General features: G+C 42.3%; 2 protein-coding genes across 7 annotated transcripts in view; both read right to left on the minus strand.

Moving 5' to 3' along the window:
- LOC143132571 (protocadherin gamma-A4-like) overlaps positions 1-16,825 on the minus strand; it is a 202,319-nt gene that overhangs the window by 122,598 nt on the left and 62,896 nt on the right. Inside the window, exon 1 of one of the 6 annotated variants that reach the window (XM_076292171.1) lies at positions 12,766-15,253. The exons of 3 other annotated variants lie outside the window; for them this stretch is intronic. In XM_076292171.1, the coding sequence (XP_076148286.1) occupies positions 12,766-15,195 (2,430 nt within the window). In that variant the 5' untranslated portion in view covers positions 15,196-15,253. Of the gene's footprint in view, positions 1-3,621; positions 6,178-6,587; positions 9,090-12,765; positions 15,254-16,825 lie in introns of those variants that run through there. 2 more of the 6 variants (XM_076292170.1, XM_076292169.1) reach the window with 2 other exon arrangements.
- LOC143133296 (protocadherin gamma-A8-like) lies at positions 9,817-12,300 on the minus strand. Its single transcript, XM_076293080.1, has 2 exons — positions 11,920-12,300; positions 9,817-10,632 (listed from the first exon to the last, which is right to left on the minus strand). The coding sequence occupies exons 1-2, from the start codon at positions 12,298-12,300 to the stop codon at positions 9,817-9,819; spliced, it is 1,197 nt and encodes a 398-aa protein (XP_076149195.1).

The raw sequence follows: 16,825 nt of genomic DNA on the forward strand, positions 1-16,825 counted from the left end.
GAGGAGAGAAAGAGTCAAATGATGGGGTCATACTAACACAAGGCAAAGCCCTCCTTATAGGAGCATCAAACTGAGCACTTATTTTAGCAACTTTTTCAGTGAAAAATGTTGCAAAGTCATTTGCTGACAGTGAAGTAGTTGATGGTGGTGGTGGAGGATTGAGGAGAGATTTGAAAGTAGAAAAAAGTTGTCTACTGTCAGTGGCGCTCTCAATCTTGCTTTGATAGAATGCCTTTTTTGCAAGTGTAACAGTGGATGAAAAGGATGACAGCAAAGACTGGTAGTTACTAAGATCATTTCCATCTTTGGATTTACGCCATTTCCTCTCAGCAGCTCTAAGTTCCTTTCGTACTGAGACTATACTGTTCGTCAGCCATGGATGGCGAGGTTTAGAACGAGTAGGTCTTGAGGAAAGAGGACATGCTGCATTCAGACAAGATGCCAGTGTAGAGCAGAGAGTCTTTGTAGCGTCATTAACCTCAAGTGTCAAGAATGAGCTAGGAGTAGGTAAAGCAGATGTTACTAATGTTGCAAAATGGTCACTTGAGAGGCTTCTGAGATTACGCCGGAACGAAATTATCGGAGGAGGAGCTGCTGGGTTATCCAGGAGACGCACAGAGAATCTGATAAAGTGATGATCCGATACATGTAATGGATTAACCAAAACGTTGTCTGTATTACAGTTACGTACCAGAATTAAATCAAGATCTTTACCAGCCTTGTGAGTAGGAGGACTGTGGACACGTGTGATATTAAATGAGGAGAGTAAGGACAGGAAGTCAATTGCAGACGAGTTATCCAAATGAATATTAAAATCGCCAAGGATTAATAATGGGCATGCATCCATTGGAATAGCAGACAGTAGAATGTCCAACTCGTTCACAAAGTTCCCAAGTTGTCCTGGAGGGCGATAAATAACCACCAAGTATAATTTGTATGGTTCAGTTATCATGATGGCATGATATTCAAACGAGTTGTGGACCTGAGCAGGCAGCAACTGTGTAAACCTCCAATCATCAGAGACGAGAAAGCCTGTCCCGCCTCCTCTACCAGACGAACGACTGGTATGCGAAAAAGCATAACTGGTCGACAACGCTGCAGGCGTGGCAGTATTCTCCGGCCTAATCCACGTCTCTGTAAGCGCAAGCAATTGAAGAGATAACTGTGAGGCCAGAGCAGGAATGAAGTCCGCTTTATTCACTGCAGATTGGCAATTCCACAACCCTACAGAAAAAGTAGGACAAGCCTGCTGAACTGATTGTTGCCTTTCAACACCAGTACGCTTATTAACCTGACCGGATACAGGGATATGTTGAAGGCACATTATTAGAAGGATTGTCAGCTAACAAGACAAGGTGAGACAAGAGTGAAACTTATCTGAGAGGTGCCTTGCTTGTGTCCTTGCTCGGTGGACTCGTCGCAGGTAGACTCGATTCGTCTTGACACGAGTAAGTCTTCACACGAGGACGGCTGCACACGAGCGCTGACGCCTCCACTGACGCTCCAGCACAATAACCACTTTAAATGCTAGTCCTAATTGATCACGCGGAATTAATATCTATAACTTCTATAATAACTTTACTTGTACCAGAGAATCCCCCTTGGTCTTTAGCTTCAACTCTAATTTCATATCGTTTATTTTGTTCATAGTCGATCGATCCGACAACAGAAATAGTGCCTGTGGACTCGCCAATACTAAATATTTCTTTTAAATCCTCTTTCAAATCACCAAAACAGTAAACTATCATTCCGTTTGAACCAGTATCGGCATCAGTTGCATTAACTGTCGTCACATAAGTACCTTTCGGTGCATTTTCCACCACAGTCGATTTATACACGGTCTGGTTAAACACAGGGACATTGTCATTAGCGTCTAGTATGGTGACATCTATATTTACTGTCCCAGATCTTTGCGGTTTTCCGCCGTCGACTGCTATTAGCTTTAAAGAAAGGCGTGGATTCTCTTCTCTGTCTAAAGCTTTCTGGAGAATCATTTCTGCATATTTACTACCATCCGGATTCGACTGCTGTTTTAAAACAAAATGAGCATTCTGAGAAAGAATATAATTCTGAAGTGCATTTATTCCGACGTCAGGATCATCGGCACTACCCAGCAGAAAACGCGAGCCAAGAGTAGCTGCTTCACTTATCTCAAAATTGATTTCAGTTTTCCGAAATACGGGCGCATTATCATTTATATCTAATATTTCAACTGTGATCTGGTGTAGTTCCATTGGATTTTCTAGAATGATCTCAAAACTGAAGCTGCATGGGGTGATTTCGCCGCATAGCTGCTCTCGGTCTATTCTCTCGCTCACAACTAGAATCCCTTTGTCTGGCTTCAGCTCTGTGTACTGTATGCTTTCGGTGACGATACGGGCACGGCCCGATCTAAGCCTCTTCACATCAAGTCCCAGGTCTTGAGCAACATTCCCAATAAGCGAGCCAACCTTCATCTCCTCTGGAATAGAGTAACGAATCTGTGCGCCAATAATATCACAAAATGTCGCCAGTAACAATATTACTTGCCAGTGCTGTCGATTAAAGATGGACACTCGAGAGGTAATCCTCGAGAAAAGCTTAAGAAGCATTTTGCAAACAATATTGGCGTCAAAAATCCACCATAAGTCCAGTCTTCGTCTTGTGAACAGTCCTTTAGAGACGCATACAGAATCAAGACTACCTCACACACCACAGAGCGCAATGTTAGGGGAGGATCTACCGATTGCTGACGCAACTTCTGTAGTACAAAAATATTTCCCCTGATCAACAGCGGCACTCAGAGTCCAAAGTTAGAATATCTAGCTTTGCATTTCAATAAGGAAACTGGCCGCCATGAGAAATAAACGCACTTATACACACCACAGAGTAAAATATAAACAAGGCAATGCTGTTTATGTGATGGATAGTTGATATCATATGCAATGCAAAGCTAACCGATATTTTATAGATTCACAGACGTAGGCTACATCACATATACACGACATAGAAAATTGCACGGACAGATATAGGAGTTCATTAGGTCATGTCCCAGCAGACTAAGTAAAGTGGAAATATTTGGACTAATATTTAGGCTTATTTGCGTACAGTTATTTATACAATATGTATCTATAGTGTGAAATATAAAGTGAGAAGAACTACAGAGGAGTGATTACTACACCTCACTGTAAAGACATGGACAATAAGTAGAGTACTGTAAAACCTGGGGGGTTCGCTCTCTTCTGCTCGCTGGATGTATTTTTAACTTAAGTGACAAAGTATTTTCATACAGTATGTCTCATGTCAAAGCACTCAAAGTTTATAATATGTTCGCTCACTTCAGTTTCTTGCCTAACACCTCTAAAACACAAATGCAATACAAACAAATGGCAAGTAAGCTTTTCGACTGTCTTACTCCATGAAGTAAGCTTTCAGCACCATGGCTAGCAACCAAGACTGGGAAGTTGAAGCCAAGCCGATACATTTTATACATGTTGTCACAATTCTATGAATGGTATATCATGGAAAGAAAACTGTGACTTTAAATATTGCAGCATTAGTGAGTGAACTTCATCGTTAAATACACAGGAGGGAAAAAGAACACGATAACAGAACGTTTTCAAGCAAAGATATGCAGCTCACCTGATGGTTTGTATCATCCATGGTCAGCCTTTCCCTGTTGACACGTGAGAGTGTATCTTTTCCGCACGTGTCCAGGCTTATGATGCTTTCACTACAAGGTCTAGGGTATTGCAGATCACTTTTTCTGGAGTCCATTGTTCTGCACACCTCGTAATTATAAACATGCTGTAAAGTACCCGTGCCCCCTACGTCTGCGTAAAGAGGTGGGTAATACGGAATGACTGGAAGATTTCCGTTAGATTTATAAAACATCCTCTCACGTCTCCATCTGTAGCACTTCACCGATAGTATGGCTATTATAGAGACGATGAAAAGAAATGAAACAACAGCGAGGGCTAGGACTAAATAAAAGGTCAGATTGTCGTTGTATTCCTTGTCGTGCGTAAAGTCAGTGAACTCCGAGAGCACTTCAGGAAAGCTGTCCGCTAAAGCCACGTTGACATTGACTGTAGCAGAGCGAGATGGCTGTCCGTTGTCCTTCACAATAATAGTGAGCATTTGTTTCACAGCATCTTTATCAATGACTTGGCGTATAGTTCTTATTTCTCCATTCTGTGCGCCGACTTCAAAGAGCGCCCTGTCAGTCCCTTTCTGTAGTTTATATGAGAGCCAGGCATTTTGACCCGAATCTACATCAACGGCCACCACTTTACTAACGAGATAGCCGACATCTGCTGAACGAGGCACAATTTCAGCTACAACTGAGCCACTAGTTTGCACTGGGTATAGAATCTGAGGTGCATTATCATTCTGATCTTGAATGTTTATCTTAACACTAACATTGGTACTTAATGGGGGAGATCCTCCGTCTTGTGCTTTGACACGGAAATGGAAATGCTTTATCTGTTCGTAATCAAAAGTGCGCACAGCATGAATGACACCACTCTCAGCATTAACTGATACATAGGAAGAGACTGCTAGCCCATTAACAGCAGATTCCTCCAACATATATGAAATTCGGGCATTTTGATTAAAATCCATATCCATGGCTTTCACTGTAAAAATTGAAAGACCAGGTGAGTTGTTTTCCGAAATGGAGGCTTCATACGCGCTCCTTTCAAACACGGGTGCGTTATCATTCACATCTGATATATGTAGGGAGAGAGTGACGCTGCTAGAGAGAGAGGGTACGCCTTCATCAGAGCACGTCACAGAGATGTTATATGCGGAATCTCTCTCTCGATCTAATTCTCCGTCTGTGACTAAACTGTAGAAGTTGTTTGATGTAGACTTCAAGATCAATGGCAAGTTTTCATTTATGGCACACTGAACATTACCATTCTCCCCTGAGTCTGAATCTTGAATATTAAGAATACATACGACCGTGTCGGATTTAGAGTTTTCTGGTATCGAGGTCGATTTGGACATTACTTTTATAACTGGCCTATTATCATTTGTGTCGATGATATCAACAACAACTTTACATGTATCTGCATGGCCACCGTGATCTTTTGCTTGGATTGCAATTTGATAGCGCTTCACTTTCTCAAAGTCGGTATCTCCTATCAGCCGTAGCACACCGGTGGTGCCATCTATCTGAAACATTGCAGCTATGTCACCGACAGGTTTCGATAATGTGTATGTTACTTTACCATTCAATCCCTCGTCTGCATCTGTCGCACTCACAGTGGTTAATATGGTTCCTTTGGGCGAGTTCTCTAAAACACTCGATTTATACACTCTTTGGGAACAAATAGGCGCGTTATCATTTGCATCTTGTACTGTAATTAATATCTGCACCGTCCCAGACATCTGAGGGTCGCCTCCGTCTGTAGCGGTTAGCAGTAAAGATAAATGTTGCTCTTTCTCTCGGTCTAAGGATCTCTTCAAAACCATTTCAACACTTCTGGTATCATCAGACTGTGTCTGCGTTTCTAGCTCAAACACATCAGAAGGTTTTAGCGTGTAGCTCTGAAGGCCATTGATTCCAACGTCATTATCGATGGCTTTCTCTAACGTAAATCTGGCACCGGGGAGAGATAGCTCGTTGATTTCAAATTTGATTTCATTCACTGAAAAAAATGGCGCATTGTCATTGATATCCGTGACCTGAACTGTAACACTGTAAAATTCCATAGGGTTTTCTAAAATGATCTGGAAATGCAGCGCACAAGGCGTTGTCTGTCCGCACAGGGCTTCACGGTCTATTCTCTCTTTGATAAGAAGGATCCCTTTTTCTGTCATAAGATCTATGTATTCAGTACCGTCCCCGGTGAAAACGCGAGCTTTCCCTGATTTAAGCCTTTTTACATCCAGACCCAAATCCTGTGCTATGTTTCCGACTACAGAGCCTTTCGGCATTTCTTCTGGAATTGAGTAACTGATCTGTCCATGCACGGTACGGAGTCCAAAGAGAGAAACAAACAACAGTACTTGCCAAGCCATTGTCCTGTCCGACATTTTCTTTGGATACAAAAAGCACAATAGAATCCACAAAATGAACTGCAACATCGAAATATTCCCCAAATAAAAAGTTATATTCTCAAAAAGATAAGAAATGAAGTAGGCTATCCGAAGATATATGTTTAAAGAAAGTATATTCTTTCCACAAATGTCGTCGTGTTTTCCGCACAGCTTTGTCGTTCCATTTATGCAGGGGCGGAGGACGTACACAGCCTTAATATAGTTCACAATTCCCCTCAACATATTAACCAACAGCGGCACTTGCAGACCAATGTGTTGTACTGCAGATAAAGTAACAGACAAGGTGCTCTAATATGACATGCAGCAGCAAACAAATACCAAGTAAGCTCTTCGACTGTCTGACTCCATAGTAATGTAAGCTTTCAGCACCATGGCTAGCAACTGAAAGCTAAATTGTGCATGTGTTCTTGTCAATAATATGTAATGCAAAAAACTGTGACTTTAAATATCGCAGAATTAGTGAGTGAACTTATTTGTTATATACACAGGAGGGAAAAAGAACACGATAACAGAACGTTGTCAAGTAAAGATATGCAGCTCACCTGGTTTGTATCATCCATGGTCAGCCTCTCCCTGTTGGCACGTGAGAGTGTATCTTTTCCGCACGTGTCCAGGCTTATGATGCTTTCACTACAAGGTCTAGGGTATTGCAGATCACTTTTTCTGGAGTCCATTGTTCTGCAAACCTCGTAATTATAAACATGCTGTAAAGTACCCGTGCCCCCTACGTCTGCGTAAAGAGGTGGGTAATACGGAATGACTGGAAGATTTCCGTTAGATTTATAAAACATCCGCTCACGTCTCCATCTGTAGCATTTCACTGACAGGATTGAGATTATAGACACGATGAAAAGAATAGACACAACGGCTAAAGCCAGGACCAAATAGAAGGTCAGATTGTCGTTGTACTCTTTGTCATGCGTCATGTCAGTGAACTCTGACAGCACTTCAGGAAAGCTGTCCGCCAAAGCCACGTTAACATTGACTGTTGCTGAGCGAGAGGGTTGTCCGTTGTCCTCCACAACAACAGTGAGCCTCTGCTTTACCGAGTCCTTGTCAGTAATTTGTCGAATAGTTCTTATTTCTCCATTCTGAGCGCCTACCTCAAACAAGGCTCTCTCCGCAGATTTATGTAGTTTATAAGACAGCCAGGCATTCTGTCCAGAGTCCACATCAACAGCCACCACCTTGGTGACGAGGTAGCCCACATCTGCTGACCGAGACACAATTTCAGCCAAAATGGATCCACTGGATTGTATCGGATAAAGAATCTGAGGCGCATTGTCATTTTGATCCTGGATGATTACGTTAAGAGTGGCGTTACTACTCAGAGGAGGCGAGCCACCGTCTTGAGCTTTAACAATAAAACGTAGCTGCTTAATTTGCTCAAAGTCAAAGGAACGCACAGCATGCAAAACCCCTGTTTCAGAATTTATAGATAAATAAGAAGATACCGAAGTTCCATCGCTCTGCTTTTCATCTAGGTAATATGAGATTCTGGCATTTTGATTCGCATCCAAGTCTCTCGCCCTTACTGTGAAAATGGACAATCCGGGAGAATTATTTTCCATTAAATACACTGAATACATGTTCTGCTCGAAAATGGGTGGGTTGTCATTGACATCAGACAGCGATAGGCGCAGCGTCTTGACAGTAGAGAGGGGGGGAGATCCGGAGTCGACTGCAGTTATGGTGATATTATACTCAGACAATGTCTCCCGGTCAAATAATGCGTCCGTGACTAAAGTATAATAATTTGCTAGAGATGATTTGATATTGAAAGGAAGGCCTTTGTCTATAGAGCATGTAACTTCACCATTTTTACCAGAATCAGCGTCTTTGACGTTTAGTATTGCTATTGTCGTTCCTATGGGAGAATCCTCGGACACAGGACTAGAAAAAGACCTGACGTTCATTACTGGCGCATTATCATTAATATCTATAACTTCTATAATAACCTTACTTGTACCAGTGAATCCTCCTTGGTCTTTTGCTTCAACTCGTATTTCATATCGTTTATTTTGTTCAAAGTCAATCGCACCAATAACAGAAATCGTGCCTGTGGTCTCGTCGATGCTAAATGTTTGTTTTAAATCTTCCTTCAGATCACTGAAAGAGTATACTATCAATCCATTGGAACCGGCATCAGCATCAGTTGCATTAACTGTCATCACATAAGTACCTCTCGGTGCATTTTCCATCACAGTTGATTTATACACGGTCTGATTAAACACGGGGACATTGTCATTAGCATCTAGTACAGTGACTTCTATATTTACAGTGCCAGATCTTTGCGGATTTCCGCCGTCGACTGCTATTAGCTTTAAAGAAAGGCGTGGATTCTCCTCTCTGTCTAAAGCTTTCTGGAGAATCATTTCTGCATATTTACTACCATCCGGATTCGACTGCTGTTTTAAAACAAAATGAGCATTCTGAGAAAGGATATAATTCTGAAGTGCATTTATTCCGACGTCAGGATCATCTGCACTACCCAACACAAAGCGCGAGCCAAGAGTAGCTGCTTCACTTATCTCAAAATTGATTTCAGTTTTCCGAAATACGGGCGCATTATCATTTATATCTAATATTTCAATTGTGATCTGGTGTAGTTCCATTGGATTTTCTAGAATCATCTCAAAACTGAAGCTGCATGGGGTGATTTCGCCGCATAGCTGCTCTCGGTCTATTCTCTCGCTCACAACTAGAATCCCTTTGTCTGGCTTCAGCTCTGTATACTGTACGCTTTCGGCGACGATACGGGCACGGCCCGATCTAAGCCTCTTCACATCAAGTCCCAGGTCTTGAGCAACATTCCCAATAAGCGAGCCAACGTTCATCTCCTCTGGAATAGAGTAACGAATCTGTGCGCCAATAATATCACAAAATGTCGCCAGTAACAATATTACTTGCCAGTGCTGTCGATTAAAGATGGACACTCCAATGTATGAAAGCTTACGCCCTTCATCGGTGGCCATAGTAATCCTCGAAAAAAGCTTAAGAATCCTTTAGCAAACAAAATATTATCGTCAAAAATCCACAACTCCAGTCTCAGTCATTCTTACAGTCCTTTAGAGACGCATAAAGAATCACTACCTCACACATTATAGAGCGCAATGTTAGGGGAGGATCTACCGACTGCTGACGCAACTTCTCTGGTACAAAAATATTTCTCCTGATCAACAGCGGCACTCAGAGTCCAAAGTTAGAATATCCAGCTTTGAATTTGCAATGTCCTGGTCGCCATGACAAATAAAACACACTTATACACACTAAAGAGTAAGATATAAACTCGGCGGATTATGTGATGGATAGTTGTTATCATACAATGCAAATCAAAGCCATATTCTATAGAATCAGAAGTAGTATCGCATACACACATGACACAGAAAATTGCACGAACATATACGAGTAAAACCTGAACATCACGGTAAATTGTTGTCTTCTGCTCTCTGGCTGCATAGTTAACTTAAGAGATGAAGTATTTTCATATGTCTCATCAACGAAGCTGATAATATGTTCTTTCAGATCAGTTTCTCGTAAAATCCTAAAACCTATTTTGCTGACAAGACAAAAATGTACACGTGCACTTGTGCTCCTCTATATCACTCACTGAATGTGTGTGTGTGTGTGTGTGTGTGTGTTGGAATCAAAATCCAAATAACAGTGTATATTACTATCACCTAAACAGAGTCTATTACTATCACCTAAATTGCTGTCCGTGGTGCTGAAAATGATCGCCATATGTAAACAAAGAAATCAACGTTTGTGTGGCTACAGTGTTAAGAGTCTGAAAAGTGCTTTTCTCCGAAAACGAAAGTGTCTCACCTGTATGGGCGAGTCGGGCTCATCCAGGATGTTTTTCTCACTGTGTACTCTCTGTAGCGTCCCAGCAGAGCTTTGGTCTAAAATTAAAACGTTCTGACTTTCGGGTCTAGCGAACTGACAGTCACTTTTTCTGGAGTCCATGGTCCTGTAAACCTCATAGTTATAGACGTGCTGTAATGTCCCTGTAGCTCCAGCGTCTGCGTAACGCGGAGGATAATATGGGATAACGGGAAGTTTGGACTGATAATACAAACGAGACTGTCTCCATCTATAGATTTTAACAGATATAATGGCGACGAGAGATACAATAAAAAGAAACGAGACGACAGCTAAAGCCAAAATGAGATAAAATGTCAGGTTGTCGTTGTAATCCGTATCCTGGGAGTAGTCGTTGAATTCCGAGAGCACTTCAGGGAAGCTGTCCGCCACCATCACATTGACACTGACTGTTGCAGAGCGAGGGGCCTGCCCGTTGTCCTCCACTACAACAGTGAGCTTTTGTTTCACAGCATCTTTATCGGTGACTGGGCGAATAGTTCTTATTTCTCCATTCTGTGCACCAACTTCAAATAGTGCCCTTTCTGTCATTTTTAGAAATTTATATGAGAGCCAGGCATTCTGTCCAGAGTCTACATCAACAGCCACCACTTTAGTGACGAGATAGCCCACATCAGCTGAGCGAGGTATGACTTCACCAACCAGCATGCTACTACTCTGCAAAGGGTAAAGAATCTGCGGGGCATTGTCATTCTGATCCAGAATGTTTATTATTACTGTAGTGTTACTGCTTAATGGTGGAGAACCTCCATCTTGCGCACTAATGTAAAATGTAACGGACTTAATTTGTTCAAAATCAAACGAGCGAACGGCATGAATTACACCACTTTCAGAGTTAACAGAAATATACGAAGACACAGGGTTACCATTGAACTGGGAATCTATGAGCAGATAAGAGACTCTTGCATTCTGATTTGAGTCCAAATCTATCGCTTTCACAGAAAATATAGACAACCCCGGAGAGTTGTTTTCCATCACAAGAGCTGAATACAGTGATTTTTCAAATAGAGGTGGATTGTCATTAACGTCTGTTATTTTTAGTGTTACTGTTTTAGTGGCAGACAGAGGCGGTGTCCCTTCATCCACAGCGGTGAATGTTATATTGTACTCAGCCTGTAGCTCCCTGTTCAAATCACTGTTGGTTACAAGAGTGTAATAGTTTTTCAAGGATGACTGTACAGCAAATGGTACATTTGGATTAATAGAGCAGTCTACCTTCCCATTTTTAGACGAATCTATATCTTTCACACTTATGATTGCTACAGTGGTGCCAATTTCTGAATCTTCTGATAAACTCTTGGAAAATGACGTAAGGGTTATTAAAGGGGGGTTGTCATTTACATCGACAATATCAATAGCTACTTTACCGGAGGCTATTAATCCACCCTGATCCTTTGCTTGAATGCCGAATTCATAATACTTGTTCTTTTCATAATCTATCGGGCCATCGACACGTATTTCGCCTGTAGTCTCGTCTATGGCAAATATTCCTGCGACATCAGCTGACATACGAGAAAAATGGTAAGTAATGTGACTGTTTGTGCCAGCATCTGCGTCGGTAGCACTTACCGTAGTAACCACTGTGCCTTTGGGCGAATTTTCAGTAACCGTTGCTTTGAATACTGGTTGTATGAATATAGGCGCATTATCGTTAGCATCCAAAACCGTAATATGTATTTTAATAATGCCGGACCTTTGTGGGTCTCCACCATCAAAAGCAGTAAGAGTGAGAAGCAGCTGGTCTTCCTTCTCTCGATCTAGGGGTCCCTGTAGGTAAACCTCAGCATACTTATTTCCGTCAGGACTATCCTGCACTTTAACATTAAACTTGTCGGTGGGATGCACGGTATAACCTCGGAGAGCATTAGTACCCACATCAGGATCGACAGCACTCTCTTGTATTACGGGTGTCCCCAATTGAGTCGATTCAGATATTTCAAGTTTGATCGCTTTTTCCGTGAAGAATGGGGCATTGTCGTTCACATCTAGTATTTCAACAATAACACTGTGCAACTGCATGGGATTCAACATAATTATTTCCAGATTCAAGCTGCAAGGCGACGTTTGTCTGCATAACTGCTCTCTATCCATCCTCTCTCCAACAACCAGAGTGCCTTTGTCTGAATCCAGCGTGATGAACTCGCTGTTTTCGCTGCTAACAATGCGAGCGCCGCCCGATCTCATTCTCCGCACATCCAAACCCAAATCCTCGGCCAGGTTTCCAACAAACGATCCCTTTTTCATTTCCTCTGGTATCGAATACCGTATCTGTCCAAAGCCCCCATGCACGGCACAAAGGAGAATTATGACCAGCAGCTTTTCCCTTATTGGAAATCCACGTCTCCTCTGACCAACAAAGGCTCTGAAGAACATTGTAATCCACCTTGTAGCCTAAAGCACGACGACACGACGGCGACACAAAGGTAGTCTATTTTATAAAACACCCCAAAAATCATAAAACGTACTTGGAGAAGAATACATACGCTCCTATCATGGCGACAGAGTCCTCAAATGACTATGAAGCAAACAACGTCATCCACAAGACACTGCCTTACCCATTACCTCACTGAAGTGATTTCTTTAAGTCAACAGCGGCACTTAGAGTCCATTATGTGTAACTATGACTACACAGAAATGACATGTTACACTTTCAAAATGTATTTCTTAATGTCATGATTTACCCAGAGAGCGGTTCAAAATTAGGTTACCATATAGCCCGCTACTTTTTTCACATTTGATCAGAGCATTATCACCAAAAAGTCATCGGCCATGACAAACAAGTCAGTAATCGAATATCAAAGAACACCAAAGAGTTGTCCATAAAACAGCATTACTCACCTCCTCTGGTGAATCAGGCTCATCCAGGATGTTTTTCTCGCTGTAAACTCGCTGCATAGTTGCAGTAGCATTGGGGTCCATTATCAACAGATTTTGACTATCGGGTCTGCCGAACTTAAAGTCACTTTTTCTAGAATCAGTAGTCCTGTATACGTCATAATTGTACACGTGTTGGAGAGTTCCTGTGCCGTCTGCGTAACGCGGTGGATAATATGGAATTACCGGTAGACTGGATTGATAGTACGTCCGTGACTGCCTCCATCTATACACTTTCACCGATATAATGGCCACAAGAGACGTTATAAAAAGGAATGAAACCACAGCCAAGGCTAATACTAGATAAAAAGTCAGGTTGTCGTTGTACTCCTTGTCCTGCTGAAAATCAGTGAACTCCGAGAGCACTTCAGGAAAGCTGTCGGTCAACGCCACGTTGACGTTGACTGTAGCTGAACGTGCTGGCTGCCCATTGTCCTCCACTACAACCGTGAGCTTCTGTTTAACGGGATCTTTATCGGTGACCTGTCTGATAGTTCTTATTTCTCCATTCTGAGCGCCCACTTCAAACAGCGCCCTGTCTGTTGCTTTTAGCAGTTTATAAGAGAGCCAGGCATTCTGTCCGGAGTCCACATCAACAGCAACTACTTTAGTGACGAGATAGCCTACATCTGTTGAACGAGGCACAATCTCTGCCACCACTGAACCACCAGTTTGCACTGGGTACAAAATCTGAGGCGCGTTGTCATTTTGGTCCCGGATTAAGATTTGTACAGTAGCATTACTACTTAATGGAGGAGAGCCTCCATCCTGCGCTTTCACAACAAAAGTGAGCTGCTTGATTTGTTCATAATCAAATGACCGAACTGCACGGAGAACACCCGTCTCAGAGTTGATTGAGAAATAGGATGAAAGTGGGGATGCATTGATTTGTGTTTCTTCTAAAATATACGATATTCTTGCGTTTTGATTCCAGTCTAAATCCTTTGCGAAAACATTAAATATAGACACACCAGGTGAGTTATTCTCGGTTACATAAGCCGTATAACGGCTTCTTTCGAAAACAGGTGCGTTGTCATTAATGTCTGACACTTTAAGAAGTAGATTTGTAGAGCTTGACAGTGGCGGAGCACCAGAGTCGGTTGCAGTAACGGTTATGTTGTATTCTTGTACAGTCTCTCGATCAAAGTGCGCATCAGTTATCAAATTATAATAATTCGACAGGGATGACTCAATTTTAAATGGCATTTTATTATTTATGGAACACGTAATAAGGCCATTTTTCTCAGAGTCTAAATCTTTGACATTCAATATCGCGATAGTGGTACCTGGTGGCGCATCTTCAGACAAGCTGTTAGAAAAAGACATTACATTGATTATCGGCTGATTGTCATTTACATCAATTACCTCAATGACAACTTTGCTAGAATCGGTGAGTCCGCCTTGATCCTTCGCCTCTACTCGTATTTCATATCGCTTGTCCTTCTCATAATCTATCTGGCCAAAAACAAACACAGCTCCTGTATTCTCGTCAATACGGAAAATATTCCCAACATTTCCTCTCACCTTTGTAAAAGAATACGTTATTTGACCATACAATCCACTATCCGCGTCTGAGGCATTTACGGTTGTAACGTAGGTCCCTTTTGGTGAGTTTTCCATTACAGAGCCCCTGTATATGGTTTGGTTGAATACAGGCGCATTATCATTTGCATCCAACACAGTAATGTCTATACTGACAGTGCCAGACCTCTGCGGGTTCCCCCCATCAACAGCAATCAGCTTTAGAGACAGAAGAGGATGCTTTTCTCGATCTAAGGCATTTTGAAGAACCATCTCGGCATATTTACTGCCATCTGGGTTCGCATGTTCGTTTATTATAAAATTATTGTTTTCTGTTAAGATGTATTTTTGTAATGCATTCACGCCCACGTCTGGGTCGTCCGCACTTTCCAACACAAACCGCGAACCAAGAGTAGCCGACTCACTAATTTCAAATTTTAAATTTGCATTCTGGAAGGTAGGGGAATGGTCATTAACGTCGAGAATTTCGATAATAACACGATGTAGTTCCATCGGATTCTCTAGAATGATTTCGAAGCTGATGCTGCATGGCGTGATGTCGCCGCATAACTGCTCCCGGTCTATTCTTTCATTTACAACGAGTATTCCTTTGTCTGTTTTCAGCTCTGTGTACTGAATGCTTTCCCCACTGACGATACGAGCTCGACCTTCCCGGAGTCTTTTCAAATCGAGCCCAAGGTCTTGTGCCACGTTACCGATTAGCGACCCTTTCTTCATCTCCTCCGGAATAGAATATCGGATCTGTCCATTTGTAACATGAGATAAGCACAAAATACCAAACAGTACTTGCCAATGCAGTGGCCATCCTGAAGTCCCGACACTCGTACACAGTATTGAACCCTTTCCAAACATTATACTCCAATATCCAACGAAATACAACCGCTCCTTAAATCCGCAACTTTGTAGAATATCCGTAAGAAATTAAGATTTACTTAGTGCGCAATGTGTCCATTCAGTTTCGACAGCAGAAGAAACAAAACATGTTCATCTGTAGCTGGCCCCACCTTTTATGAAGCAAAATGGTCTCATTCTATTCGAGAGTCAAGGAGGAGCAACACATAAGCTGACAGACAAAACATGACGAATCAACTTTCCTTGTTCAACAGCGGCACTTAGAGTCCAAACCATGAATGTCAGACCGCTAGTCAACGCAATGCAATATAACCTAATCAAACACAACCACCAAAGTAAATAACTCAGTCTTAAGGAATATGTATGCAGTTAAAGTTGGCCTATAGCAACGGAATTTGAATGTAATATCACTGAATTTGCCATGAGACACAGCGTGTGTTGCTGTCCGCGTCAGTGGTGCTGAAAACTCCACTGGCCTTTTGCAGTTGAACTGAAAGTGGTAATAGGCCTACAGCATCTCATAAAAATGTCACTCCACAATAGAACTTGGGTCAGTGAATCATAAAATGCACCTGCAATGCACCTCCCATAAAACATATCCATAATTCACAATTTATATCCACTTTTTGTAATATGACTGCCAAAACGGCATCAGAAGAATACAATAGTAAACTCACCTCCAAAGGGGAATCGGGCTCGTCGAGGATGTTTTTCTCACTTTGGACACGCTGCATAGTGCTCATAGAAAAAGGATCCATCACAAGCACGCTTTGAGCTGCAGGTCTGGCGAACTGACAGTCACTCTTCCTAGAATCAGTCGTTTTGTATACCTCGTAATTGTACACGTGTTGAAGAGTTCCCGCACCCCCAGCGTCTGCATAACGCGGGGGATAGTATGGAATAACGGGAAGATTAGATTTGAAGTACATCCGAGATTGCCTCCATCGGTAAACTTTTACTGCTATGATCGCTACCAATGAAGTTACAAAAAGAAATGACACTACAGCCAAGGCCAAGACTAAGTAAAAAGTCAGCTCCTCGTTATATTCCTTATCGTGCGTAAAGTCAGTGAACTCGGACAGCACTTCAGGGAAACTGTCCGCCACCACCACGTTAACACTGACTGACGCTGAGCGAGAAGGCTGTCCGTTGTCCTCTACTATAACGGTGAGTTTCTGTTTCACAGCATCTTTATCAGTGACTTGGCGTATACTTCGTATTTCTCCATTCTGTGCGCCAACCTCAAACAGTGGCCTGTCTGAGTCTTTGTGCAGTCTATATGACAGCCAAGCATTTTGCCCCGAATCCACATCAACAGCCACTACTTTAGTAACGAGATAGCCCACATCTGCTGAACGAGGCACCATCTCAGCTATCAGAGAACCGCTGGTCTGAATTGGATACAGGATCTGGGGCGAGTTATCATTCAGGTCCTGAATGAAAATATTAACGGTCATATTGCTGCTAAGTGCGGGGGAGCCTCCGTCTTGTGCTTTAATAGTGACTTTGAATTGTTTAATTTGTTCGAAATCAAACGAGCGCACAGCATGAATCACGCCGCTCTCTGCATTTATGGAAACGTAAGATGATGCTGGGGCCCCATTCATATCAGTTTCTTCAAGAATGTATG

Source organism: Alosa pseudoharengus, unplaced genomic scaffold, assembly GCF_046254945.1.
Source record: "Alosa pseudoharengus isolate Yale_2024_CS ecotype anadromous, Long Island Sound unplaced genomic scaffold, YU_APseudo_1.1 YU_APseudo_1.1_scf_19, whole genome shotgun sequence".
In the NCBI taxonomy this organism is placed as follows: domain Eukaryota; kingdom Metazoa; phylum Chordata; class Actinopteri; order Clupeiformes; family Clupeidae; genus Alosa; species Alosa pseudoharengus.

Bases quoted from the DNA above. Each gene is read 5' to 3' on its own strand.
- LOC143133296 (XM_076293080.1), bottom strand. From the start codon at position 12,300: ATGTTCTTCAGAGCCTTTGTTGGTCAGAGGAGACGTGGATTTCCAATA. The intron at 10,633-11,919 runs ATACTAGATGTG...GTAATAATAAAC, and splicing joins TGCACAGTGTTATTGTTGAA to ATTCTGGATCAGAATGACAA.